Source organism: Oncorhynchus mykiss, chromosome 4 (assembly GCF_013265735.2).
Source record: "Oncorhynchus mykiss isolate Arlee chromosome 4, USDA_OmykA_1.1, whole genome shotgun sequence".
NCBI classification, from domain to species: domain Eukaryota; kingdom Metazoa; phylum Chordata; class Actinopteri; order Salmoniformes; family Salmonidae; genus Oncorhynchus; species Oncorhynchus mykiss.
Window position 1 is genome coordinate 40,778,159 of NC_048568.1, and position 27,557 is coordinate 40,805,715.

A 27,557-nucleotide genomic window follows, 5' to 3' on the forward strand; every position below is an offset into this window, starting at 1 on the left:
CAGCGCTTCTTTTTTTATTCCGAGAAATTCCCTGTCCATAATAAAATAATGTAAAATGTTGGACGGTGTCTCAATTAAAATGGCCCTTTGAAAACTGCATCTGACATCAATAATTCTAATCTTTTCCACACATGTTTACTATAAAAATACATTATATATGTATATTTTCTGAAACATTTAAAAAAAAAATACAGATCTACAATGAATCAGTATACTCTCCATCAGTTTATTCCCAAACAACATTCTCTTGCGCAAATCTGTGTATCGCAACTAAATCCGGTTAAGGTTTCAGGACAGGTTTAGGACTATGACTTCAGGGATCTATACGGGCGGCATCAGGAAATGCAACAGGTGGAAAACTATTCCCTCGCGATGATCTGTTGTTGTTCTCCGTAAGTTTGGACGATTGTGTTTTTGGGAATGTTTTTTAATAGCTATAACTCAAGACAACTTACTACCTAAACTGTTTAGTTGTTGCTGGCTAAATTTGTCCACTGATATCACCATATATTGTTTGTTTGTTTTTATCCCGCTGGCACGCAAGCTAGGGAAGGAAGGTGCACTTGAAGAGAACGCTGCCTGAATTTGGACGCTCGAGTAAGGGGGAAAATAAGAACTAGTCGCACGGTGAGTTGACAGTTTTCTCTGTCAGCTAAAATCGTTTGAGCTTTTCCGTTTTTTTTTAGCTTTACTTTTGTCCTTGAGCTGAACAGGGCACGTGTGTGTGTGTGTGTGTGTGTGTGTGTGTGTGTGTGTGTGTGTGTGTGTGTGTGTGTGTTCGACGCAACCAAGAGTGTTTTGACATTGTGCTGGCTACAGCAGGCTTCCTATCTCTTCGTTTGATTAATAACCTGTGATTTAGAGATAAATCCTTCAGAATTTGTACATTTGGCAAGATGAGGTAGCATGATTCATGCATGTACAGTAACGTTATGCATTATTAATGAATCTCATTCACCATTCAGTCCAGCCACAGAAAACCCACAGCCAGGCACTATGGATGACAGCTTGAGTAACTCCAATGTGAAGGTCGCAGTTCGCGTCCGACCAATGAACAGAAGAGGTACATTCATAATACAAATCTTCACAGTCATTTCATGACTAGGTCTTTCCTTCCATGCAGTTTATTTTGGTGTGTGTGAGTGAATGATGCGGGGGTGACTAAACATGCAGCCCCAGCAGTTATATCCGTGGAGCCGGCAGGTTAAGGTCATGGACTATTGTGTGAATGAAGGGCAGGTTGAATAAAGAGAGAACAATGCATAAAAAAAAATTCTATAAATGTATCATTCTGGTTCAATTTATATCAAATCAAACTTTATTTATAACATGCGCCGAATACAACAAGTGTAGACCTCACAGTAAAATGCTTACAAGCCCTTAACCAACAGTGCAGTTCAAGAAAGAGTGTAACAAAAAAATAACAAGGCTACATACAGGGGGTTACCGGTTCTTAGTGAATGTGCGGGGGTACCGGTTCTTAGTGAATGTGCGGCGGTACCGGTTCTTAGTGAATGTGCGGGGGTACCGGTTCTTAGTGAATGTGCGGGGGTACCGGTTCTTAGTGAATGTGCGGGGGTACCGGTTCTTAGTGAATGTGCGGGGGTACCGGTTCTTAGTGAATGTGCGGGGGTACCGGTTCTTAGTGAATGTGCGGGGTACCGGTTCTTAGTGAATGTGCGGGGGTACCGGTTAGTCGAGGTCATTTGTACATGTAGGGAAGAGGTGAAGTGACTATGCATAGATAACAAACAGCAAGTAGTAGCAGTATACAAACAAATGGGGGGGGGGGGGGTCAATGTAAATAGTCCGGTGGCCATTTTGATTAATTGTTCAGCAGTCTTATGGCTTGTGGTAGGCCACACAAGCTCACAGAACGGGACTGCCGGGTGCTGAAGCGCTTGGTGCGTAAAAATCGTCTGTCCTTTGTTGCGACACTCACTACCGAGTTCCAAACTGCCTCTGGAAGCATGGTCAGCACAATAACTATTCTTTGGGTGTTTCATGAAATGGGTTTTTCATGGCAGGCCCACACGAGCCTAAGATCACCATGCGCAATGCCAAGCGTCGGCTGGAGTGGTGTAAAGCTCACCGCCTTTGGACTCTGGATCAGTGGAAACGCGTTCTCTGGAGCGATGAAGCACGCTTCACCATCTGGCAGTCTGACGGAGGAATCTGGATTTGGAGGATGCCAGGAGAACACTACAATGCATAGTGCCAACTGTAAAGTTTGGTGGAGGAGGAATAATGGTCTGGGGCTGTTTTTCATGGATTCGAGTTAGGCCCATTAGTTCCAGTGAAGGGAAATCATAACGCTACAGCATACAATGACATTCTAGACGATTCTGTGCTTCCAACTTTGTGGCAACAGTTTGGGGAAGGCCCTTTCCTGTTTCATAATAACAATGCCCCCTTTGCACAAAGCGAGGTCCGTATAGAAATGGTTTGTTGAGATCGGTGTGGAAGAACTTGACTGGTCTGCACAGAACCCTGACCTCAACCCCATCGAACACCTTTGGGATGAATTGGAACGCAGACTGCGAGCCAGGTTTAATCACCAGTGTAGACCTTACTGTGAAATGCTTACAAGCCCTTAACCAACAGTGCAGTTCAAGAAAGAGTGTAACAGTGCCCGACCTCACTAATGCTCTTGTGGCTGAATGGAAGCAAGTCCTTGTAGAAATGTTCCAACATCTAGTGGAAAGCCTTCCCAGAAGAGTGGAGGCTGTTATAGCAGCAATGTTCCGACATCTAGTGAAAAACCTTCCCAGAAGAGCGGAGGCTGTTATAGCAGCAAAGAGGAGACGCACTCCATATTAATGCCCATAATTTTGCAATAAGATGTTCAATGAGCAGGTGTCCACATACTTTTGGCTATGCAGTGTATGTGTTGCTATGTTGATACATTAGCTGGGAGGTTAAATGTATGTGTTGCTATGTTGATACACTATCTAAGAGGTTAAATGTCTGTGGCTCCCTCGAATCATCAGCTGTTCCTGGACACATCATAGCCAGACACAGAAATAAGACCTGTTGATTGTTGTTGTTGCTCCTGTTGTATAACAACATGTATGCGTTGTGTGTCTCCTTGTCCCACCAGAAAAAGACCTGAAGACCAACTGTGTGGTGGGGATGGAGGGGAACCAGACAGTGTTGAACCCTGCTAGTCAGAACCTCAGCAAGGGAGACTCCCGGTAGGAATACACATACCTTCATTCTGACCATCATGTATCTCTGCAGCATAGGCCTCCCATCCCATGTGCCATCCATGTCTCTGCCTACTGCTCAGTGTTTAACAAATACTTCCTTTTGAATTATATTGTAGTAATTGGGTAGGTGGGGGGGGTCAGTTTCAGGTTCAAGATTTATCATGGACTACTAGCTTAGGAATTTAATTGGGCCCCCTTTTTCATAAGCTTGACTTTTCTTTATGGTTTGACACGTTTAGAAACAGGTGAGGAATCAGATCCCAGTCAGACACGTTTAGAAACAGATGAGGAATCAGATCCCAGTCAGACACGTTTAGAAACAGGTGAGGAATCAGATCCCAGTCAGACACGTTTAGAAACAGGTGAGGAATCAGATCCCAGTCAGACACGTTTAGAAACAGATGAGGAATCAGATCCCAGTCAGACACGTTTAGAAACAGATGAGGAATCAGATCCCAGTCAGACACGTTTAGAAACAGATGAGGAATCAGATCCCAGTCAGACACGTTTAGAAACAGATGAGGAATCAGATCCCAGTCAGACACGTTTAGAAACAGGTGAGGAATCAGATCCCAGTCAGACACGTTTAGAAACAGATGAGGAATCAGATCCCAGTCAGACACGTTTAGAAACAGATGAGGAATCAGATCCCAGTCAGACACGTTTAGAAACAGATGAGGAATCAGATCCCAGTCAGACACGTTTAGAAACAGATGAGGAATCAGATCCCAGTCAGACACGTTTAGAAACAGATGAGGAATCAGATCCCAGTCAGACACGTTTAGAAACAGGTGAGGAATCAGATCCCAGTCAGACACGTTTAGAAACAGGTGAGGAATCAGATCCCAGTCAGACACGTTTAGAAACAGATGAGGAATCAGATCCCAGTCAGACACGTTTAGAAACAGGTGAGGAATCAGATCCCAGTCAGACACGTTTAGAAACAGGTGAGGAATCAGATCCCAGTCAGACACGTTTAGAAACAGGTGAGGAATCAGATCCCAGTCAGACACGTTTAGAAACAGATGAGGAATCAGATCCCAGTCAGACACGTTTAGAAACAGATGAGGAATCAGATCCCAGTCAGACACGTTTAGAAACAGGTGAGGAATCAGATCCCAGTCAGACACGTTTAGAAACAGGTGAGGAATCAGATCCCAGTCAGACACGTTTAGAAACAGGTGAGGAATCAGATCCCAGTCAGACACGTTTAGAAACAGATGAGGAATCAGATCCCAGTCAGACACGTTTAGAAACAGATGAGGAATCAGATCCCAGTCAGACACGTTTAGAAACAGATGAGGAATCAGATCCCAGTCAGACACGTTTAGAAACAGATGAGGAATCAGATCCCAGTCAGACACGTTTAGAAACAGATGAGGAATCAGATCCCAGTCAGACACGTTTAGAAACAGATGAGGAATCAGATCCCAGTCAGACACGTTTAGAAACAGATGAGGAATCAGATCCCAGTCAGACCGCGTTATTGATTTTTGCTTTCTGAAAAGCAACAAAATACATTTTAGTCTTTTTTTATTCCGATGGTTCAAGTGTAGGAAGGGTTATTGGAAATAAGTGAATTTTGTGTTGTTGTTGTTGTTGTTGTTGTTGTTGTTGGCTGCCACCAGGTGTTATTTGTATCATTTGTCAGAGTCATTGTTCATGCTACGTACTGTATCACCTAGAATGCACTGTGTGTCCACCAAATTAGATCCCCTCTGATGTTCTCACACTGAGGATCACACATGCAATAGACCTTATTGGTCCAATGCTCAATGGACATGGTGTTGATTTCAGAATAGGAAGAAAAATAAATAACTGAAACTTCCCTACTGACCATTTGTCTCCTCTCTGGCCCGTCACCTTGAACTACCTATAGTCTATACCATGTCATGAACCATCAGTCATCAGCTCCATTACAGCCCATTACAGCCCCAGCTGGTCTGCTGTGTATGTACGTTCAGTCACAGAGAGTCAAACCGGTCTGACAACTCACTGTTTAGCTCCAAAACCTCCCTTAACCTTCCGAACACCCTCCACACCGCTACCCTCCCTTAACCCTCCGCCCTGCTCTGACCTGTCTCTCGTTACTAAGGGTGTGTCTATTCTGTTTTAATTCTGTGTTCAGTCAGTCAGTGTGCAGGTGAGATGGATGCTCTCAGGGTTGGCTACTTGCCCAGATGAGGTTTTCACCTCATCAACAAACAAATACCTGTCCTGGTTAGTTGGGGGTTTGTTAGACTATAGGTTATGTTTCTGATGCATAATATGGGCCCATTTTTTTTTGTAGTCTACAATAAGCTGTAGGACGTTTTGTCTTCAATTGTGATTTCTGCCCTGACACGCTGCAGTGCTGTCCTCCTGTCTATCCCCTGGGCTATACATGAACAGGTTATACAGGCTTCTGTGGGCTTCAGACTGAATCACTTCCCAGATTCCATTTTGGTTATTAAGGGACCATTTTAGCAGAGCATCAGGCTGCCTCAGTGAGCTCTGGTCCTTTTTTTTTTTATAAATATGTGTCTTTGAAGTATTCTACATGGCTCTTATAACAGTTTGGTTTTATATTACACTGAAGAAAAATATAAACGCAAAATGCAACAATTTCAAAGATTTTACTGAGTTACAATTCATATAAGGATGTCGGTCAATTGAAATAAACGAATTAGGCCCTAATCTATGGATTTCACATGACTGAGGTATACAGATATGCATCTGTTGGTCACAGATACCTTAATAAAAAGGTAGGGGGGCGTGGATCAGAAAACCAGTCAGTATCTGGTGTGACCACCGTTTGCCTCACGCAGCGAGACTCATCTCCTTTGTATAGAGTTGATCAGGCTGTTGATTGTGAAATGTTCTCTCACTCCTTTTTCAAAGGCTGTGCAGAGTTGCTGAATATTGGCAGGAACTGGGACATGATCCAGAGCATCCCAAACATGTCCAGACGGTGACATGTCTGAGTACACAGGCCATGGAAGAACTGGGACATGTTCCGCTTGCAGGAATTGTGTACAGATTCTTGTGACATGAGGCTGTGCATTATCATGCTGAAACATGAGGCGATGGCTGCAGATGAATGACACAACAATGGGCCTCAGGATCTCGTCACGGTATCTCTCTGTGCATTCAAATTGCCATCAATAAAATGCAGTTTGTTCGTAGCATTGTTCGTGGCTTATGCCTTGTCCCTACTTTGACATCAACAAACCGCCCTGCCACACGACGCCATACACGTTGTCTGCCATCTGCCCGGTACAGCTGAAACTGGGATTCATCCACTTCTCCAGTGTGCCAATGGCCATCGAGGTGAGAATATGCCCACTGAAGTTGGTTGCGACGCCAAACTGCAGTCAGGTCAAGACCCCGGTGAGCACGACGAGCCCGCAGATGAGCTTCCCTGAGACTGTTACTGACAGTTTGTGCAGAAATTCTTCGATTGTGTAAACCCACTGTTTCATCAGCTTTCCGAGTGGCTGGTCTCAGACGATCCTTCAGGTGAAGAAGCCGGATGCGGAGGTCCTGGGCTGACGTTGCTACACTTGGTCTGCAGTTGTGAGGCCAGTTGGACTTACTGCCAAATTCTTTAAATCGATGTTGAAGGCAGCTTATGGTAGAGAAATGTGCACCTGTGTAATGATCAGGCTGTTTAACCAGTTTCTTGATATGTTCCCAGCACAAGGTGCACCTGTGTAATGATCAGGCTGTTTAATCAGCTTCTTGATATGTATCCAGCACAAGGTGCACCTGTGTAACGATCAGGCTGTTTAATCAGCTTCTTGATATGCCACACCTGTCAGGTGGATGGATTATCTTGGCAAAGGAGAAATTATAACTAACAGGGATGTAAACAATTAATTGATTTCTTCTGTGCGTATGGAACATTTCTGGAATCTTTTATTTCAGATCCTGAAACATGGGACCAACACTTTACATGTTGTGTGTTTATATGTTTTGCTCAGTGTAGTTTAGGAGAACACAAGGCTGGTAAACAGCTAGTGGAGGGATCCCAGCCAACAGGAGAACCTGACCATGTAGGAGGATTCTTCTTCTTAGGGAGTCAGCCAAGCTACTCTGTGGTTTAGTTGCAACGAGTCATAAATGCAGTGTTTGGTTTTCACTAGACATAATGGGACCTGTGTCGTCCAAAAAGTTGACTCTAGTTTGCCAAAAAAGCACCCGGATGATCATCAAGACTCCTGGAAGAATCATCTACGAGGCTTGATGATCATCAAGACTCCTGGAAGAATCATCTACGAGGCTTGATGATCATCAAGACTCCTGGAAAAATCATCTACGAGGCTTGATGATCATCAAGACTCCTGGAAGAATCATCTACGAGGCTTGATGATCATCAAGACTCCTGGAAGAATCATCTACGAGGCTTGATGATCATCAAGACTCCTGGAAGAATCATCTATGAGGCTTGATGATCATCAAGACACCTGGAAGAATCATCTACAAGGCTTGATGATCATCCGGGTGCTTTTTCGGGTCCCATTTATGTCTGATGAAAACCTAACCCTGCATTCCACAGTAAGATCCTCATACCAACAGACCAGCATGGTGGTGGTAGTGTGATGGTTTAGGGTCAGCATGGTGGTGGTGGTAATGTGATGGTTTGGGGTCCAGCGTGGTGGTGGTAGTGTGATGGTTTGGGGTCCAGCGTGGTGGTGGTAGTGTGATGGTTTGGGGTCCAGCGTGGTGGTGGTAGTGTGATGGTTTGGGGTCCAGCGTGGTGGTGGTAGTGTGATGGTTTGGAGTCCAGCGTGGTGGTGGTAGTGTGACGGTTTGGGGTCCAGCATGGTGGAGGTAGTGTGATGGTTTGGGGTCCAGCATGGTGGTGGTAGTGTGACGGTTTGGGGTCAGCGTGGTGGTGGTAGTGTGACGGTTTGGGGTCAGCGTGGTGGTGGTAGTGTGACGGTTTGGGGTCAGCGTGGTGGTGGTAGTGTGACGGTTTGGGGTCAGCGTGGTGGTGGTAGTGTGACGGTTTGGGGTCAGCGTGGTGGTGGTAGTGTGACGGTTTGGGGTCAGCGTGGTGGTGGTAGTGTGACGGTTTGGGGTCAGCGTGGTGGTGGTAGTGTGACGTTTGGGGTCAGCGTGGTGGTGGTAGTGTGACGGTTTGGGGTCAGCGTGGTGGTGGTGGTAGTGTGACGGTTTGGGGTCAGCATGGTGGTGGTGGTAGTGTGACGGTTTGGGGTCCAGCGTGGTGGTGGTAGTGTGACGGTTTGGGGTCCAGCATGGTGGTGGTGGTAGTGTGACGGTTTGGGGATGCTTTGCTACCTCAGGACCTGGACGACTTGCCTTAATAGAAGGAACCATGAATTCTGCTCTGTATCAGAGAATTCTACAGGAGAATGTCAGGCCATCAGTCTGAGTTGAATCTGTAGAGCAGCTGGTTACATGCAGCAAGACAATGATCCAAAACACACAATCAAGTCTACATGAAAATGGCTAAAAAGCAACATGTTTGACCTTTTGGAATGGCCTTGTCAAAGTCCAGACCTAATACCAATTGATATGTTGTGGCAGGACTTGAAACAAGCAGTTCATGCTTGAAAACCAACAAAAGTCACTGAGTTAAAACACTTCTGCATGGATGAGTGGACCAAAATTCCTCCACAGTGACATGAGAGACTGATCAACAACTACAGGAAGCGTTTGGTTGGGAGGCATTGCAGCTAAAGATGGCACAACCCCCTATGCTCTTTTGAGACCCCTCTTTCTTGAAGAAAATAATGTTTTATTGGAGAGAAATATAAACATACGATCGCGTTGCCCCCCCCCCCCATCCTTTAGAACATTCCCAATTGATCTCTCACCCCCTCCGTCCCTCCCTCTCACCCTTCCCTTGACAGCTTGTTGCCTTGACAGCTTGTTGCCTTGACAGCTTGTTGCCTTGACAGCTTGTTGCCTTGACAGCTTGTTGCCTTGACAGCTTGTTGCCTTGACAGCTTGTTGCCTTGACAGTTGACAGCTTGTTGCCTTGACAGCTTGTTGCCTTGACAGCTTGTTGCCTTGACAGCTTGTTGCCTTGACAGCTTGTTGCCTTGACAGCTTGTTGCCTTGACAGCTTGTTTTTAAGCTTCGGATGGTATAAAAAGTATGGATTTGTTTTTCATATTTTGTTTATGTACTCCCTTTTCATATCACCTTTTGACTTCATGGACTTTGTTAGTAAATGCATTATTAATTGCTTAATGGTTTCCCCTGTACCTGAATGCACACTGGTATTATTAATTAGCCCACTTTGTTTGGAGTGAAGCTGTTTAACTAAGTCTTTCCCTTTCCCCTCTGTACTGTTCAGGAATCAGCCTAAGGTGAGCCCTTAACCAGGACAGTATTGCAAGGTTACAAAATCACTATTTAATCAGTTCTGTGAATGTCAGGTTTTTATGTGTTCTTCAACTGGCTGTCATTTTCCACCTCAGGTCTTTGCTTATGACCACTGCTTCTGGTCCATGGACGAGTCCGACACAGACAAGTTTGCAGGTTAGTAGATCTCAGAATGTTGAACGGGTTAGTAGATCTCAGAATGTTGAACGGGTTAGTAGAGCTCAGAATGTTGAACGGGTTAGTAGATCTCAGAATGTTGAACGGGTTAGTAGATCTCAGAATGTTGAACGGGTTAGTAGATCTCAGAATGTTGAACGGGTTAGTAGATCTCAGAATGTTGAACGGGTTAGTAGATCTCAGAATGTTGAACGGGTTAGTAGATCTCAGAATGTTGAACGGGTTAGTAGATCTCAGAATGTTGAATGGGTTAGTAGATCTCAGAATGTTGAACGGGTTAGTAGATCTCAGAATGTTGAACGGGTTAGTAGATCTCAGAATGTTGAACGGGTTAGTAGATCTCAGAATGTTGAACGGGTTAGTAGATCTCAGAATGTTGAACGGGTTAGTAGATCTCAGAATGTTGAACGGGTTAGTAGATCTCAGAATGTTGAACGGGTTAGTAGATCTCAGAATGTTGAACGGGTTAGTAGATCTCAGAATGTTGAACGGGTTAGTAGATCTCAGAATGTTGAACGGGTTAGTAGATCTCAGAATGTTGAACGGGTTAGTAGATCTCAGAATGTTGAACGGGTTAGTAGATCTCAGAATGTTGAACGGGTTAGTAGATCTCAGAATGTTGAACGGGTTAGTAGATCTCAGAATGTTGAACGGGTTAGTAGAGCTCAGAATGTTGAACGGGTTAGTAGATCTCAGAATGTTGAACGGGTTAGTAGAGCTCAGAATGTTGAACGGGTTAGTAGAGCTCAGAATGTTGAACGGGTTAGTAGAGCTCAGAATGTTGAACGGGTTAGTAGATCTCAGAATGTTGAACGGGTTAGTAGAGCTCAGAATGTTGAACGGGTTAGTAGATCTCAGAATGTTGAACGGGTTAGTAGAGCTCAGAATGTTGAACGGGTTAGTAGATCTCAGAATGTTGAACGGGTTAGTAGAGCTCAGAATGTTGAACGGGTTAGTAGAGCTCAGAATGTTGAACGGGTTAGTAGATCTCAGAATGTTGAACGGGTTAGTAGATCTCAGAATGTTGAACGGGTTAGTAGATCTCAGAATGTTGAACGGGTTAGTAGAGCTCAGAATGTTGAACGGGTTAGTAGAGCTCAGAATGTTGAACGGGTTAGTAGAGCTCAGAATGTTGAACGGGTTAGTAGAGCTCAGAATGTTGAACGGGTTAGTAGATCTCAGAATGTTGAACGGGTTAGTAGATCTCAGAATGTTGAACGGGTTAGTAGATCTCAGAATGTTGAACGGGTTAGTAGATCTCAGAATGTTGAACGGGTTAGTAGATCTCAGAATGTTGAACGGGTTAGTAGAGCTCAGAATGTTGAACGGGTTAGTAGATCTCAGAATGTTGAACGGGTTAGTAGAGCTCAGAATGTTGAACGGGTTAGTAGAGCTCAGAATGTTGAACGGGTTAGTAGATCTCAGAATGTTGAACGGGTTAGTAGAGCTCAGAATGTTGAACGGGTTAGTAGATCTCAGAATGTTGAACGGGTTAGTAGATCTCAGAATGTTGAACGGGTTAGTAGATCTCAGAATGTTGAACGGGTTAGTAGATCTCAGAATGTTGAACGGGTTAGTAGAGCTCAGAATGTTGAACGGGTTAGTAGATCTCAGAATGTTGAACGGGTTAGTAGATCTCAGAATGTTGAACGGGTTAGTAGATCTCAGAATGTTGAACGGGTTAGTAGAGCTCAGAATGTTGAACGGGTTAGTAGATCTCAGAATGTTGAACGGGTTAGTAGAGCTCAGAATGTTGAACGGGTTAGTAGATCTCAGAATGTTGAACGGGTTAGTAGATCTCAGAATGTTGAACGGGTTAGTAGATCTCAGAATGTTGAACGGGTTAGTAGATCTCAGAATGTTGAACGGGTTAGTAGATCTCAGAATGTTGAACGGGTTAGTAGAGCTCAGAATGTTGAACGGGTTAGTAGATCTCAGAATGTTGAACGGGTTAGTAGAGCTCAGAATGTTGAACGGGTTAGTAGATCTCAGAATGTTGAACGGGTTAGTAGATCTCAGAATGTTGAACGGGTTAGTAGATCTCAGAATGTTGAACGGGTTAGTAGATCTCAGAATGTTGAACGGGTTAGTAGAGCTCAGAATGTTGAACGGGTTAGTAGATCTCAGAATGTTGAACGGGTTAGTAGAGCTCAGAATGTTGAACGGGTTAGTAGAGCTCAGAATGTTGAACGGGTTAGTAGATCTCAGAATGTTGAACGGGTTAGTAGATCTCAGAATGTTGAACGGGTTAGTAGATCTCAGAATGTTGAACGGGTTAGTAGATCTCAGAATGTTGAACGGGTTAGTAGATCTCAGAATGTTGAACGGGTTAGTAGATCTCAGAATGTTGAACCGGTTAGTAGATCTCAGAATGTTGAACGGGTTAGTAGAGCTCAGAATGTTGAACGGGTTAGTAGAGCTCAGAATGTTGAACGGGTTAGTAGAGCTCAGAATGTTGAACGGGTTAGTAGAGCTCAGAATGTTGAACGGGTTAGTAGATCTCAGAATGTTGAACGGGTTAGTAGAGCTCAGAATGTTGAACGGGTTAGTAGATCTCAGAATGTTGAACGGGTTAGTAGATCTCAGAATGTTGAACGGGTTAGTAGATCTCAGAATGTTGAACGGGTTAGTAGAGCTCAGAATGTTGAACGGGTTAGTAGATCTCAGAATGTTGAACGGGTTAGTAGATCTCAGAATGTTGAACGGGTTAGTAGATCTCAGAATGTTGAACGGGTTAGTAGATCTCAGAATGTTGAACGGGTTAGTAGATCTCAGAATGTTGAACGGGTTAGTAGATCTCAGAATGTTGAACGGGTTAGTAGAGCTCAGAATGTTGAACGGGTTAGTAGAGCTCAGAATGTTGAACGGGTTAGTAGATCTCAGAATGTTGAACGGGTTAGTAGATCTCAGAATGTTGAACGGGTTAGTAGATCTCAGAATGTTGAACGGGTTAGTAGATCTCAGAATGTTGAACGGGTTAGTAGATCTCAGAATGTTGAACGGGTTAGTAGAGCTCAGAATGTTGAACGGGTTAGTAGATCTCAGAATGTTGAACGGGTTAGTAGATCTCAGAATGTTGAACGGGTTAGTAGAGCTCAGAATGTTGAACGGGTTAGTAGATCTCAGAATGTTGAACGGGTTAGTAGATCTCAGAATGTTGAACGGGTTAGTAGATCTCAGAATGTTGAACGGGTTAGTAGAGCTCAGAATGTTGAACGGGTTAGTAGATCTCAGAATGTTGAACGGGTTAGTAGAGCTCAGAATGTTGAACGGGTTAGTAGAGCTCAGAATGTTGAACGGGTTAGTAGAGCTCAGAATGTTGAACGGGTTAGTAGATCTCAGAATGTTGAACGGGTTAGTAGAGCTCAGAATGTTGAATGGGTTAGTAGAGCTCAGAATGTTGAACGGGTTAGTAGAGCTCAGAATGTTGAACGGGTTAGTAGAGCTCAGAATGTTGAACGGGTTAGTAGATCTCAGAATGTTGAACGGGTTAGTAGATCTCAGAATGTTGAACGGGTTAGTAGAGCTCAGAATGTTGAACGGGTTAGTAGATCTCAGAATGTTGAACGGGTTAGTAGAGCTCAGAATGTTGAACGGGTTAGTAGATCTCAGAATGTTGAACGGGTTAGTAGATCTCAGAATGTTGAACGGGTTAGTAGATCTCAGAATGTTGAACGGGTTAGTAGAGCTCAGAATGTTGAACGGGTTAGTAGAGCTCAGAATGTTGAACGGGTTAGTAGAGCTCAGAATGTTGAACGGGTTAGTAGATCTCAGAATGTTGAACGGGTTAGTAGAGCTCAGAATGTTGAACGGGTTAGTAGAGCTCAGAATGTTGAACGGGTTAGTAGAGCTCAGAATGTTGAACGGGTTAGTAGAGCTCAGAATGTTGAATGGGTTAGTAGAGCTCAGAATGTTGAACGGGTTAGTAGAGCTCAGAATACATACTTTATTCAGCAACGAGATAAACGAGATCAAAAGGACGTCCATCCATCCTCTCCCACATACAATATCCACACGGTCTAATAGATCACTAAAGATTGTCCTTGAGATTCTCTCTTTCCCCTGGGCTATGTGCATTGTGGGTAAACAGTTGTAAACCCTCCTCTTGCTGTTGAGTTGTTACTCATTAGAACAGGCTTTATACTGGAAGCACTAGGCTTCTTGGTCCAAGTGCGCCCCATGGAGGGTAAAGCACTATGCTTCCTGTTCCCAGAGCGCCTCATGGAGGGTAAAGCACTGTGCTTCCTGGTCCCAGAGCGCCCCATGGAGGGTAAAGCACTATGCTTCCTGTTCCCAGAGCGCCTCATGGAGGGTAAAGCACTGTGCTTCCTGTTCCCAGAGCGCCTCATGGAGGGTAAAGCACTATGCTTCCTGTTCCCAGTGCGCCTCATGGAGGGTAAAGCACTATGCTTCCTGGTCCCAGAGCGCCTCATGGAGGGTAAAGCACTATGCTTCCTGGTCCCAGAGCGCCTCATGGAGGGTAAAGCACTATGCTTCCTGTTCCCAGAGCGCCTCATGGAGGGTAAAGCACTGCCAGGTTTAACTGTACTGATACACCTGAAGAAAGGAACAGACCTGGAAATAGATTATCTTGGCTTTAGGGAAGATAAATATCTGCCTTTGAGAAAGACCCACATATTCTAATGCAATTAAATTTAATGTGTGTGCGTGTTTCTGTGTGTGTGTGCGTGTTTCTGTCTGTGGTGTGTGTGTGTGCGTGTTTCTGTCGTGTGTGTGCGTGTTTCTGTCGTGTGTGTTTCTGTGTGTGTGTGTGTGTCTGTGTCAGGTCAAGACGTCGTGTTCCAGTGCCTTGGAGAGAGTCTTCTGGACAATGCCTTCTTGGGCTATAACGCCTGTATCTTCGCCTATGGACAGACAGGTTGGTACCAGACTAGTGACCCAGACAGACAGGTAGGTTGGGGCCAGACTTGTGACCCAGACAGATAGACAGGTTGGGACCAGACTTGTGACCCAGACAGACAGACAGGTTGGGACCAGACTTGTGACCCAGACAGATAGACAGGTTGGTGTCAGACTAGTGACCCAGACAGGTTGGTACCAGACTAGTGACCCAGACAGACAGACAGGTTGGGACCAGACTAGTGACCCAGACAGACAGACAGACAGGTTGGTATCAGACGAGTGACCCAGACAGACAGACAGACAGACAGACAGACAGACAGACAGACAGACAGACAGACAGACAGACAGACAGACAGACAGACAGACAGACAGACAGACAGACAGACAGACAGACAGACAGACAGACAGACAGACAGACAGACAGACAGACAGACAGACAGACAGACAGACAGACAGACAGACAGACAGACAGACAGACAGACAGACAGACAGACAGACAGACAGACAGACAGACAGACAGACAGACAGACAGACAGACAGACAGACAGACAGACAGACAGACAGACAGACAGACAGACAGACAGACAGACAGACAGACAGACAGACAGACAGACAGACAGACAGACAGACAGACAGACAGACAGACAGACAGACAGACAGACAGACAGACAGACAGACAGACAGACAGACAGACAGACAGACAGACAGACAGACAGACAGACAGACAGACAGACAGACAGACAGACAGACAGACAGACAGACAGACAGACAGACAGACAGACAGACAGACAGACAGACAGACAGACAGACAGACAGACAGACAGACAGACAGACAGACAGACAGACAGACAGACAGACAGACAGACAGACAGACAGACAGACAGACAGACAGACAGACAGACAGACAGACAGACAGACAGACAGACAGACAGGTAGGTTGGTATCAGACTAGTGACCCAGACAGACAGACAGACAGACAGACAGACAGACAGACAGACAGACAGACAGGTAGGTTGGTATCAGACTAGTGACCCAGACAGACAGACAGGTTGGTATCAGACTAGTGACCAGGCATTCAATAACACACACGGTGACTCAGTTTAAACACACTTGTAATAAACATTTTTTATTTATTTTTTTACCTCAAACAAAACCTTTTTTTGGCGCTGTGACTAAATTGGCAGTGCCTCACCTGTTTTAGATTTGATTAGCTCAGCCTTACTGATCCAGTGATTTGATTGGCTGAGCCCTCCTGATCCTCCCACCAGGCTCTGGGAAGTCGTACACCATGATGGGTTCGTCAGAGCAGCCAGGTCTGATCCCGCGGCTGTGCAGCTCTCTGTTTGACCGGACTCTACAGGAACAGAGGGAGGGAGAGAGCTTCACTGTAGAGGTCTCCTTTATGGAGATCTACAACGAGAAGGTTCGCGACCTACTGGACCCTAAAGGGTGAGGAGAACAAAAACTATTTTTCTTTTGGTGAACAAATGTTTTATTACCAGGAAATGACAGATAAACGAGAAACCAATCGTATGTTTTAGTATGTGGACATACTGTACTCATATCAGTACGTAGAGATGACCGCTCGCATATGACGAAAACTGATTTATTTTTATTCTCCAATCAAACAAGGTGGGAAATCCCAAAGTTAAAAAAGTATTTCCTGATGAAACCTCTCTCCCCCTGTCTTTGTCCTCAGAAGTCGTCAGGCCCTGCGAGTGAGAGAACACAAGGTGTTTGGGCCGTACGTCGATGGTCTGTCCCGTCTGGCTGTAGCTTGCTATAAGGTACTTTTCTGATCGAATGTATAGAATTGGCCCAGGTTGGTCTCATTGGAATACGTTTTCTTTGTCAAGAGAGGACTGGTGCTTCCTGTCCACTATATACAGGACCTTCACAAAGAATTCACACCCCTTGACCTTTTCCCAAAATTAAAATGGATTCAGTTGAGATTGCTTTGTCACTGGCCCACACACAAAACCCTGTAATTCCAAAGTGGAATTGTGTTCTTTTGAAATTTTTACAAATGTAATTAAAAATATAAAGCAGAAATATTGAGTCAATAAGTAGTCAAACCCCTTTTTTGTTATGGCAAGCCTAAATAAGTTCAGGAGTAAACATTTGCTTAACAAGTCACATAATAAGTTGCAAGGTGCAGTAATAGTGTTTAACATGGTTTTTGAATGACTACCTCATCTCTGTACCCCCACACCTACAATTATCTGTAAAGTCCCTCAGTTGAGCAGTGAATTTCAAAACATAGATTCAACCACAAAGACCAGGGAGGTTTTCCAATTCCTCGCAAAGAAGAGCACCTATTAATGTTTATTATGGATCCTGGCGTCCAGCAAAATTAAGGCAGTTTATACCAATTTTAAAAAACATTACAACACATTCACATATTTCACAACACACTGTGTGCCCTCAGTCCCCTCCTCCACCACTACCACATATCTACAGTACTAAATCCATGTCTAAGTGTGTGGATAGTGTGTATGTTATTGTGTGTGTGTGTGCGTGCGTGCCTATTGGTAGTTGGGTAAAAAACAAAACAAACTCCATGTAATATCCCTTTGAGCATGGTGAAGTTATTCATTCCACTTTGGATGGTGTATCAACACACCCAGTGACGTTAGAACAGTCAGAGTTGAATGGCTGTGATAGGAGAGGACTTTAGGCTGTAGTTCTGTAGTTACTCCACAACACTAACCTTTACATGACAGAGTGAAAAGATGGCAGCCTGTACACAATAACAAAGTATTCCAGAACATTCATCCTTTTTGCAACAAGCCACTAAAGTAAATTGTCCTGAATGCAAGTGTTTTGTATGGGGCAAATGCAACACATTTCTGAGTTCCTCTTTCCATATTTCAATAAATTCTCTCTCCCCCGGTCTATAATAAAATCTCCCTCTGTCTCTCCCTCTGTCTCTCCCTCTGTCTCTCTCTCTCTCTCTCGGTCTCTCCCTCCCTCCATGTCTCTCTCTCTCTCTCTCGGTCTCTCTCCCTCCCTCCATGTCTCTCTCTCTACAGGACATAGAGTGTCTGATGTCAGAGGGTAACAAGTCTCGTACAGTAGCAGCCACCAATATGAACGAGGAGAGCAGCAGGTCCCACGCCGTCTTCAACATCATCCTCACACACACTCTAATGGACCTGGGTTCCGGGGTAGGTCCAACACACACTCTAATGGACCTGGGTTCTGGGGTAGGTCCAACACACTCTAATGGACCTGGGTTCTGGGGTAGGTCCAACACACACTCTAATGGACCTGGGTTCCGGGGTAGGTCCAACACACACTCTAATGGACCTGGGTTCTGGGGTAGGTCCAACACACACTCTAATGGACCTGGGTTCTGGGGTAATACCAACACATACTCTAATGGACCTGGGTTCTGGGGTAGGTCCAACACACACTCTAATGGACCTGGGTTCTGGGTTAATACCAACACACACTATCATGGACCTGGGTTCTGGGTTAATACCAACACGCACTATCATGGACCTGGGTTCTGGGGTAGGACAGGATAAATAGTTTCTTTACAAATTACATTCAACACATTCTAATCCAGCATCACCTCATTCTAATCCAGCATCACCACATTCTAATCCAGCATCACCTCATTCTAATCCAGCATCTTGCCAATCCAGCATCTTGCCAAGAAAACTTTGGTTTTCTGAGTACATCATGTGATGACAACATCAAATCACTCAAGGCTTTACTTTTAATATGTTGATATTCATTTCCTCCAGCTGTTGCTATGTGTGTTGCTATGTGTGTTGCTATGTGTGTTGCTAACAAACTAGTCTTTCATATTGCTCTATATAACCCCATGTTGTTGTTGTTGTTGTTGTTGTTGTAGACCAGTGGGGAGAAGGTCAGTAAGCTGAGTCTGGTGGATCTGGCTGGCAGTGAGAGAGCTGCTAAGACTGGAGCTACTGGAGAGAGAATGAAGGAGGGGAGCAACATCAACAAGTAGGTTACATCTCACTCTCATTCTCTCCCCCCTCTCTTTCCCTCTCTCCCCCCCTCTCTTTCCCTCTCTTTACCCCCTTTTCATTCTCTCCCCCCCTCCCTCCCTCTTCCCCCCCTTTTTTATTATAGACTTTGTACACGGTCTCTCGATGTCTCTGAAAATGTGACACACTTTGTTACATCTTTTACGTTATATAAATCACTGTGGGTCAGGTCTCTGAGCACGCTGGGCCTGGTGATCTCAGCGCTGGCAGACCAAGGAGCCGGGAAGAACAAGACCAAGTTTGTTCCCTACAGAGACTCAGTTCTCACCTGGCTACTCAAGGTACGCTGAGCCATATTACCATGACCATGGGTTATTACCATGGGTTATTATCGTTCAACATTCTGCAACTGTAACAGTGTTGCCTCGTCTCTCCTGCCACACTGTATATGTGGTAAAGCAGTCTCTTGGGGTAAGTCCTCTCATTCAGAGCTCACATTCCTCCTCTCTCTCCTCCCTCTACAGGACAGTCCGGGTGGTAATAGTCGGTCTTTTCTAACAGAGTAATGTCTCTCTCCTCTTTTATTCAATTTTATTTCAATTTAAGGGGCTTTATTGGAATGGGAAACATATGCTAACATTGCCAAAGCAAGTGAAGTAGATAATAAACAAAAGTGAAATAAACAAAACAAAAATTAACAGTAAACATTACACTTACAAAGTGGGGCGGCAGGTAGCCTAGTGGTGAGAGCGTTGGGCGAGAGCGTTGGGTGAGAGCGTTGGTCACAAATCTTGCTGCTGCCATCCAGGATGGCACACTGTGGTATTTCACCCAGTAGATATGAGAGTTTATCAAAATAGGATTTGTTTTCGAATAGTTTGTGTATCTGTGTAATCTGAGGGAAATATGTCTCTCTAATATGGTCATACATTTGACAGGAGGTTAGGAAGTGCAGCTCAGTTTCCACCTCATTTTGTGGGCAGTGAACACATAGCCTGTCTTCTCTTGAGAGCCATGACTGCCTTCAGCGGCCTTTCTCAATAGCAAGGCTATGCTCACTGAGTCTGTACATAGTCAAAGCTTTCCGTTATTTTGGGTGAGTCACAGTGGTCAGGTATTCTGCCACTGTGTACTCTCTGTTTAGAGCCAAATAGCATTCTAGTTTGCTCTGTTTTTTTGTTAATTACTTGACACATTGGAAATAATTATCTTTTTGTTTACTCATAATTTGGTTGGGTCTGATTGTGTTGCTGTCCTGGGGCTCCGTGGGGTCTGTTTGTGTTTTGTGAATAGAGCCCCAGGACAAGCTTGCTTAGTGGACTCTTCCTCTACAGGACAGTCTGGGTAGTAACAGTCTGACTTTTCTAACAGACTAACCTCTCTCCTCTCTCCAGGACAGTCTGACTTTTCTAACAGACTAACCTCTCCCTCTCTCCTCTCTCCAGGACAGTCTGACTTTTCTAACAGACTAACCTCTCCCTCTCTCCAGGACAGACTGACTTTTCTAACAGAGTAACCTCTCCCTCTCTCCAGGACAGACTGACTTTTCTAACAGACTAACCTCTCCCTCTCTCCTCTCTCCAGGACAGTCTGACCTTTCTAACAGACTAACCTCTCCCTCTCTCCAGGACAGACTGACTTTTCTAACAGAGTAGCCTCTCCCTATCTCCAGGACAGACTGACTTTTCTAACAGACTAACCTCTCCCTCTCTCCTCTCTCCAGGACAGTCTGACCTTTCTAACAGACTAACCTCTCCCTCTCTCCAGGAACAGACTAACCTCTCCCTCTCTCCTCTCTCCAGGACAGACTAACCTCTCCCTCTCTCCTCTCTCCAGGACAGACTAACCTCTCCCTCTCTCCTCTCTCCAGGACAGTCTGGGTGGTAACAGTAGGACAGCCATGGTGGCCACGGTGAGTCCAGCAGCTGATAACTATGACGAGACGTTGGCCACGCTGCGCTACGCTGACCGGGCTAAGAGCATCGTCAACCACGCCGTCGTCAACGAAGACCCCAACGCACGCATCATCAGAGAGCTACGGGAGGAGGTGGAGAAACTACGAGACCAGCTCACTGAGGCTGAGGTACTGAACAGTTATTATATAACAGGCATCACTGACTCACTGATGTACTGAACAGTTATTATATAATATAACAGGCATCACTGACTCACTGAGGTACTGAACGGTTATTATATAATATAACAGGCATCACCAACTCTCTGACTTGTTGATGTGGTGGAATGACTTGTTGATGTGGTGGAATGACTTGTTGATGTGGTGGAATGACTTGTTGCTTGAATGACTTGTTGATGTGGTGGAATGACTTGTTGCTGTGGTGGAATGACTTGTTGCTTGAATGACTTGTTGCTGTGGTGGAATGACTTGTTGATGTGGTGGAATGACTTGTTGCTGTGGTGGAATGACTTGTTGATGTGGTGGAATGACTTGTTGATGTGGTGGAATGACTTGTTGATGTGGTGGAATGACTTGTTGATGTGGTGGAATGACTTGTTGCTGTGGTGGAATGACTTGTTGATGTGGTGGAATGACTTGTTTCTGTGGTGGAATGACTTGTTTCTGTGGTGGAATGACTTGTTTCTGTGGTGGAATGACTTGTTGCTTGAATGACTTGTTGATGTGGTGGAATGACTTGTTGCTGTGGTGGAATGACTTGTTGCTTGAATGACTTGTTGATGTGGTGGAATGACTTGTTGCTGTGGTGGAATGACTTGTTGATGTGGTGGAATGACTTGTTTCTGTGGTGGAATGACTTGTTGCTTGAATGACTTGTTGATGTGGTGGAATGACTTGTTGCTGTGGTGGAATGACTTGTTGCTTGAATGACTTGTTGATGTGGTGGAATGACTTGTTGCTGTGGTGGAATGACTTGTTGATGTGGTGGAATGACTTGTTGATGTGGTGGAATGACTTGTTGCTGTGGTGGAATGACTTGCTGATGTGGTGGAATGACTTGTTGATGTGGTGGAATGACTTGTTGCTTGAATGACTTGTTGATGTGGTGGAATGACTTGTTGCTGTGGTGGAATGACTTGTTGCTTGAATGACTTGTTGATGTGGTGGAATGACTTGTTGCTGTGGTGGAATGACTTGTTGATGTGGTGGAATGACTTGTTGATGTGGTGGAATGACTTGTTGCTTGAATGACTTGTTGATGTGGTGGAATGACTTGTTGCTGTGGTGGAATGACTTGTTTCTGTGGTGGAATGACTTGTTTCTGTGGTGGAATGACTTGTTTCTGTGGTGGAATGACTTGTTGATGTGGTGGAATGACTTGTTTCTGTGGTGGAATGACTTGTTGCTTGAATGACTTGTTGATGTGGTGGAATGACTTGTTGCTGTGGTGGAATGACTTGTTGCTTGAATGACTTGTTTCTGTGGTGGAATGACTTGTTTCTGTGGTGGAATGACTTGTTGATGTGGTGGAATGACTTGTTTCTGTGGTGGAATGACTTGTTGCTTGAATGACTTGTTGATGTGGTGGAATGACTTGTTGCTGTGGTGGAATGACTTGTTGCTTGAATGACTTGTTGATGTGGTGGAATGACTTGTTGCTGTGGTGGAATGACTTGTTGATGTGGTGGAATGACTTGTTGATGTGGTGGAATGACTTGTTGCTGTGGTGGAATGACTTGTTGCTGTGGTGGAATGACTTGCTGATGTGGTGGAATGACTTGTTGATGTGGTGGAATGACTTGTTGCTTGAATGACTTGTTGATGTGGTGGAATGACTTGTTGCTGTGGTGGAATTACTTGTTGCTTGAATGACTTGTTGATGTGGTGGAATGACTTGTTGATGTGGTGGAATGACTTGTTGATGTGGTGGAATGACTTGTTGATGTGGTGGAATGACTTGTTGCTTGAATGACTTGTTGCTGTGGTGGAATGACTTGTTGCTGTGGTGGAATGACTTGTTGATGTGGTGGAATGACTTGTTGCTGTGGTGGAATGACTTGTTGATGTGGTGGAATGACTTGTTGATGTGGTGGAATGACTTGTTGCTGTGGTGGAATGACTTGTTGATGTGGTGGAATGACTTGTTGATGTGGTGGAATGACTTGTTGATGTGGTGGAATGACTTGTTGCTTGAATTACTTGTTGATGTGGTGGAATGACTTGTTGATGTGGTGGAATGACTTGTTGCTTGAATGACTTGTTGCTGTGCTGGAATGACTTGTTGATGTGGTGGAATGACTTGTTGATGTGGTGGAATGACTTGTTGCTGTGGTGGAATGACTTGTTGCTTGAATGACTTGTTGATGTGGTGGAATGACTTGTTGATGTGGTGGAATGACTTGCTGATGTGGTGGAATGACTTGTTGCTGTGGTGGAATGACTTGTTGCTTGAATGACTTGTTGCTGTGGTGGAATGACTTGTTGATGTGGTGGAATGACTTGTTGATGTGGTGGAATGACTTGTTGATGTGGTGGAATGACTTGTTGATGTGGTGGAATGACTTGTTGCTTGAATGACTTGTTGCTGTGGTGGAATGACTTGTTGATGTGGTGGAATGACTTGTTGATGTGGTGGAATGACTTGTTGATGTGGTGGAATGACTTGTTGATGTGGTGGAATGACTTGTTGATGTGGTGGAATGACTTGTTGCTGTGCTGGAGTAACTTGTTGCTGTGGTGGAATGACTTGTTGCTGTGGTTGAATGAGTGGTAAGGATTTTACTGCCCCCCTCAGCCGGGCTGATGTTGGTTTGAAACACAAACTCCAGATTGTGGATTTAATGGTTTTGTTTGTGTGTCTTTTATAATGGCTGTTTGTTTGTCTCCTCCCTGTCAGTCTATGAAGGCTCCAGATTTGAAGGAGAGGCTGGAGGAGTCCGAGAAACTGATTCAGGAGATGACAGTTACCTGGGAACAGAAACTACGGAAGACTGAGGCAGTGGCTCAGGTAGCCACACACACACACACACACACACACACACACACACACACACACACACACACACACACACACACACACACACACACACACACACACACACAGACGCTTGTTTTACTATACTTGTGTGGACCAAACAATTGATACCCATTTAAAATCCTATTTTCCTAACCCCCTAAAGCCTAAAATAGTATTTTTCCTTGTGGGGACCCCACATGTCTGAGCTTTCCTTGTTTTTACTATCCTTGTGTGGACGTCTGGTCCCCACAAGGATAGTAAAACCAAGAAAACACACGCACACACCTGGGAGCTGAAATTCGGAAAGACTGAGGCTGTCACTCGGGTACGGACACACAACAGAACGTACTTACATATGTACATATATTGTTAATGTCAGAGTTTTGTCCTCTAGGAGCGACAGAAACAGTTGGAATCTATAGGTGTCTCTCTCCAGTCATCTATCTTCTATGTTGTCCTCTAGGAGCGACAGAAACAGTTGGAGTCTCTAGGTATCTCTCTCCAGTCATCTATATTCTATGTTGTCCTCTAGGAGCGACAGAAACAGTTGGAATCTCTAGGTATCTCTCTCCAGTCGTCTGGCATCAGAGTGGTAGACGACAAGTGTTTCCTTGTCAACCTCAACGCCGACCCTGCACTCAATGAGCTGCTGGTTTACTATCTAAAGGTACGGCCAGCAATTTAACATCCAATCCACGATCTTATAGACTTCTAGATCTCCATGTCATTCTTTATCAAGAGATTGAGGACCTGACTCTGATTTGAGTCCCCTGTTTCTGTCTAGTATGTAGGCTTGGTTGGATAATATCATGTCTATTTTGACATACAGTATCAGTCAAAAGGTTTGGACACACATAGTCATTCCAGGAATTTTCATTGTAGAAAAGTAGTGAAGACATCAAAACTATTAAATAACACATATGGAATCATGTAGTAACCAAAAAAGTGTTAAACAAATCAAAGCATATTTTATATTTGAAATTCTTTAAAGTTTCCACCCTTTGCCTTGATGACAGCTTTGCACAATCTTGGCATTATCTCAAATGAGCTTCCTGAGGAAAGCTTTTCCAACAATCTTGAAGGAGCTCCCGCATATGCTGAGCACTTGTTGGCTGCTTTTCTTTCACTCTGCGGTCCAACTCATCCTAAACCATCTCAATTGGGTTGTGGTCGGGTGATTGTGGAGGCCAGGTCATCTGATGAAGCACGCCATCACTCTTCTTGGTCAAATAGCTCTTACACAGCCTGGAGGTGTGTTTTGAGTCATTCTCCTGTTGAAAAACAAATGATAGTCCCACTAAGCGCAAACCAGATGGGATGGTGTATCGCTGCAGAATGCTGTGGTAGCCATGCTGGTTAAGTGTGCAAAGGAATTCTAAATGAATCACTGACAGTGTCGCCAGCAAAGCACCGTCACACCACCTCCTCCATGCTTCCCGGTGGGAACCACACATGCAGAGATCATCTTTTCACCTACACTGCGTCTCACAAAGACAACGGTTGGAACCAAAAATCTCAAATTTGGACTCCAGACCAAAGGACAGATTTCCACCGGTCTAAAGTCCATTAATCGTGTGTCTTGGCCCAACCAACTCCCTTCTTCTTATTGGTGTTCTTTTAGTAGTGGTTTATTTGCAGCAATTAGACCATGAAGGCCTGATTCACACAGTCTCCTCTGAACAGTTGATGTTGAGACGTGTCTGTTACTTTTTATTTGGGCTGCAATCTGAGGTGCAGTTAACTCTAATAAACGTATCCTCTGCAGCAGAGGTAACTCTGGGTCTTCCTTTCCTGTGGCGGTCCTCATGAGAGACAGTTTCATCATAGCGCTTGATGGTTTTTGTGTCTACACTTGAAGAAACTTTGAAAGTTCTTGACATTTTCCGGATTGACTGAACTTCTTAAAGTAATGATGGACTATCGTTTCTCTTTGCTTATTTGAAATGTTCTTGCCATAATATGGACTTGGTCTTTTACCAAATAGGGATATCTTCTGTATGCCACCCCAACCTTGTCACAACACAACTGATTGGCTCAAACGTAAATTAACTTTTAATAAGGCACACCTGTTAATTGAAATGCATTCCAGGTGACTACCTCATGAAGCTGGTTGAGAGAATGCCAAGTGTGCAAAGCTGTCTTCAAGGCAAAGGGTGGCTACTTTGAAGAATCTCAAATATAAAATATATTTAGATTTGTTTAACTCTTTTTTTTTATTTTTTATTTAACATTTTTTTGGGAGTTACCTCATGATTCCATATGTGTTATTTCATGGTGTTGTCTTCACTATTATTCTTCAATGTAGACAATAGTAAAAAATAAATCAATAAAAACCCTTGAATGAGCAGGAGTGTCCCAACTTTTGATGAGTACAGTATGTCATCTCTATCATGCCTCTGTCCTGTGTGTAGGAGCACACGCGTGTTGGCTCAGCTGACTCTCAGGACATTCAGCTGTGTGGTATGGCCATCCACCCTGAACACTGTGTCATCAACATCACCGCTGAGACTGGAGTGGTGCTCACACCACACCGCAGCTCTCGGTACGTTCACTAAGGCTGTGGTGATACCAGTCTCTAATACTATATATATCATTACTGTCAGCCAATTAGCCATCAGGACGAGAACCACCCAGTCTCTAATACTAGATATATCATAACTGTCAGCCAATCAGATACCAGTCTATAATTATAGTATTTACTAGGGCTGTGGTGATACCAGCCTATAATACTAGATATATCATTACTGTCAGCCAATCAGATACCAGTCTATAATTATAGTACTTACCAGGGCTGTGGTGATACCAGCCTATAATACTAGATATATCATTACTGTCAGCCAATCAGATAACAGTCTATAATTATAGTATTTACTAGGGCTGTGGTGATACCAGCCTATAATACTAGATATATCATTACTGTCAGCCAATCAGCATTCAGGACTAGAACCACCCAGTCTATAATACTAGATACATCATTACTGTCAGCCAATCAGCGTCCAGGACTAGAACCACCCAGTCTATAATACTAGATACATCATTACTGTCAGCCAATCAGCATTCAGGACTAGAACCACCCAGTCTATAATACTAGATATATCATTACTGTCAGCCAATCAGCGTCCAGGACTAGAACCACCCAGTCTATAATACTAGATACATCATTACTGTCAGCCAATCAGCGTTCAGGACTAGAACCACCCAGTCTATAATACTAGAACCACCCAGTCTATAATACGAGATACATCATTACTGTTATAGTACTGTCAGCCAATCAGCATTCAGGACTAGAACCACCCAGTCTATAATACGAGATACATCATTACTGTCAGCCAATCAGCGTCCAGGACTAGAACCACCCAGTCTATAATACTAGATACATCATTACTGTCAGCCAATCAGATACCAGTCTATAATACTAGATAATTCATTACTGTCAGCCAATCAGCATTCAGGACTAGAACCACCCAGTCTATACTAGATATATACCAGTCTATAATTATAGTACTTACTAGGGCTGTGATGATACCAGTCTATAATTATAGTACTTACTAGGACTGTGATACCAGTCTATAATTATAGTACTTACTAGGACTGTGATGATACCAGTCTATAATTATAGTACTTACTAGGGATGTGATGATACCAGTCTATAATTATAGTACTTACTAGGGCTGTGATGATACCAGTCTATAATTATAGTACTTACTAGGACTGTGATGATACCAGTCTATAATTATAGTACTTACTAGGACTGTGATGATACCAGTCTATAATTATAGTACTTACTAGGACTGTGATACCAGTCTATAATTATAGTACTTACTAGGGCTGTGATGATACCAGTCTATAATTATAGTACTTACTAGGGATGTGATGATACCAGTCTATAATTATAGTACTTACTAGGACTGTGATGATACCAGTCTATAATTATAGTACTTACTAGGGCTGTGATGATACCAGTCTATAATTATAGTACTTACTAGGGATGTGATGATACCAGTCTATAATTATAGTACTTACTAGGACTGTGATGATACCAGTCTATAATTATAGTACTTACTAGGACTGTGATGATACCA

General features: G+C 44.1%; 1 protein-coding gene across 4 annotated transcripts in view; it reads left to right on the forward strand.

Annotated features, from left to right (window-relative positions):
- The first annotated feature begins 199 nt into the window (after positions 1 to 199).
- The window catches only part of LOC110521111 (kinesin-like protein KIF13B), an 89,837-nt gene continuing 62,479 nt past the window's right edge, over positions 200 to 27,557 (forward strand). Inside the window, exons 1-16 of one of the 4 annotated variants that reach the window (XM_036976322.1) lie at positions 200 to 392; positions 545 to 627; positions 966 to 1,063; positions 3,101 to 3,194; positions 9,517 to 9,529; positions 9,641 to 9,701; positions 14,509 to 14,601; positions 15,854 to 16,034; positions 16,285 to 16,372; positions 17,618 to 17,752; positions 18,448 to 18,560; positions 18,774 to 18,885; positions 20,415 to 20,627; positions 23,356 to 23,466; positions 24,008 to 24,142; positions 25,887 to 26,017. In XM_036976322.1, coding sequence (XP_036832217.1) covers positions 997 to 1,063; positions 3,101 to 3,194; positions 9,517 to 9,529; positions 9,641 to 9,701; positions 14,509 to 14,601; positions 15,854 to 16,034; positions 16,285 to 16,372; positions 17,618 to 17,752; positions 18,448 to 18,560; positions 18,774 to 18,885; positions 20,415 to 20,627; positions 23,356 to 23,466; positions 24,008 to 24,142; positions 25,887 to 26,017 — 1,547 coding nt within the window. In that variant the 5' untranslated portion in view covers positions 200 to 392; positions 545 to 627; positions 966 to 996. Of the gene's footprint in view, positions 393 to 544; positions 628 to 965; positions 1,064 to 3,100; positions 3,195 to 9,516; positions 9,530 to 9,640; positions 9,702 to 14,508; positions 14,602 to 15,853; positions 16,035 to 16,284; positions 16,373 to 17,617; positions 17,753 to 17,843; positions 17,868 to 18,447; positions 18,561 to 18,773; positions 18,886 to 20,414; positions 20,628 to 23,355; positions 23,467 to 24,007; positions 24,143 to 25,886; positions 26,018 to 27,557 lie in introns of those variants that run through there. The other 3 variants (XM_036976321.1, XM_036976323.1, XM_036976324.1) reach the window with 3 other exon arrangements.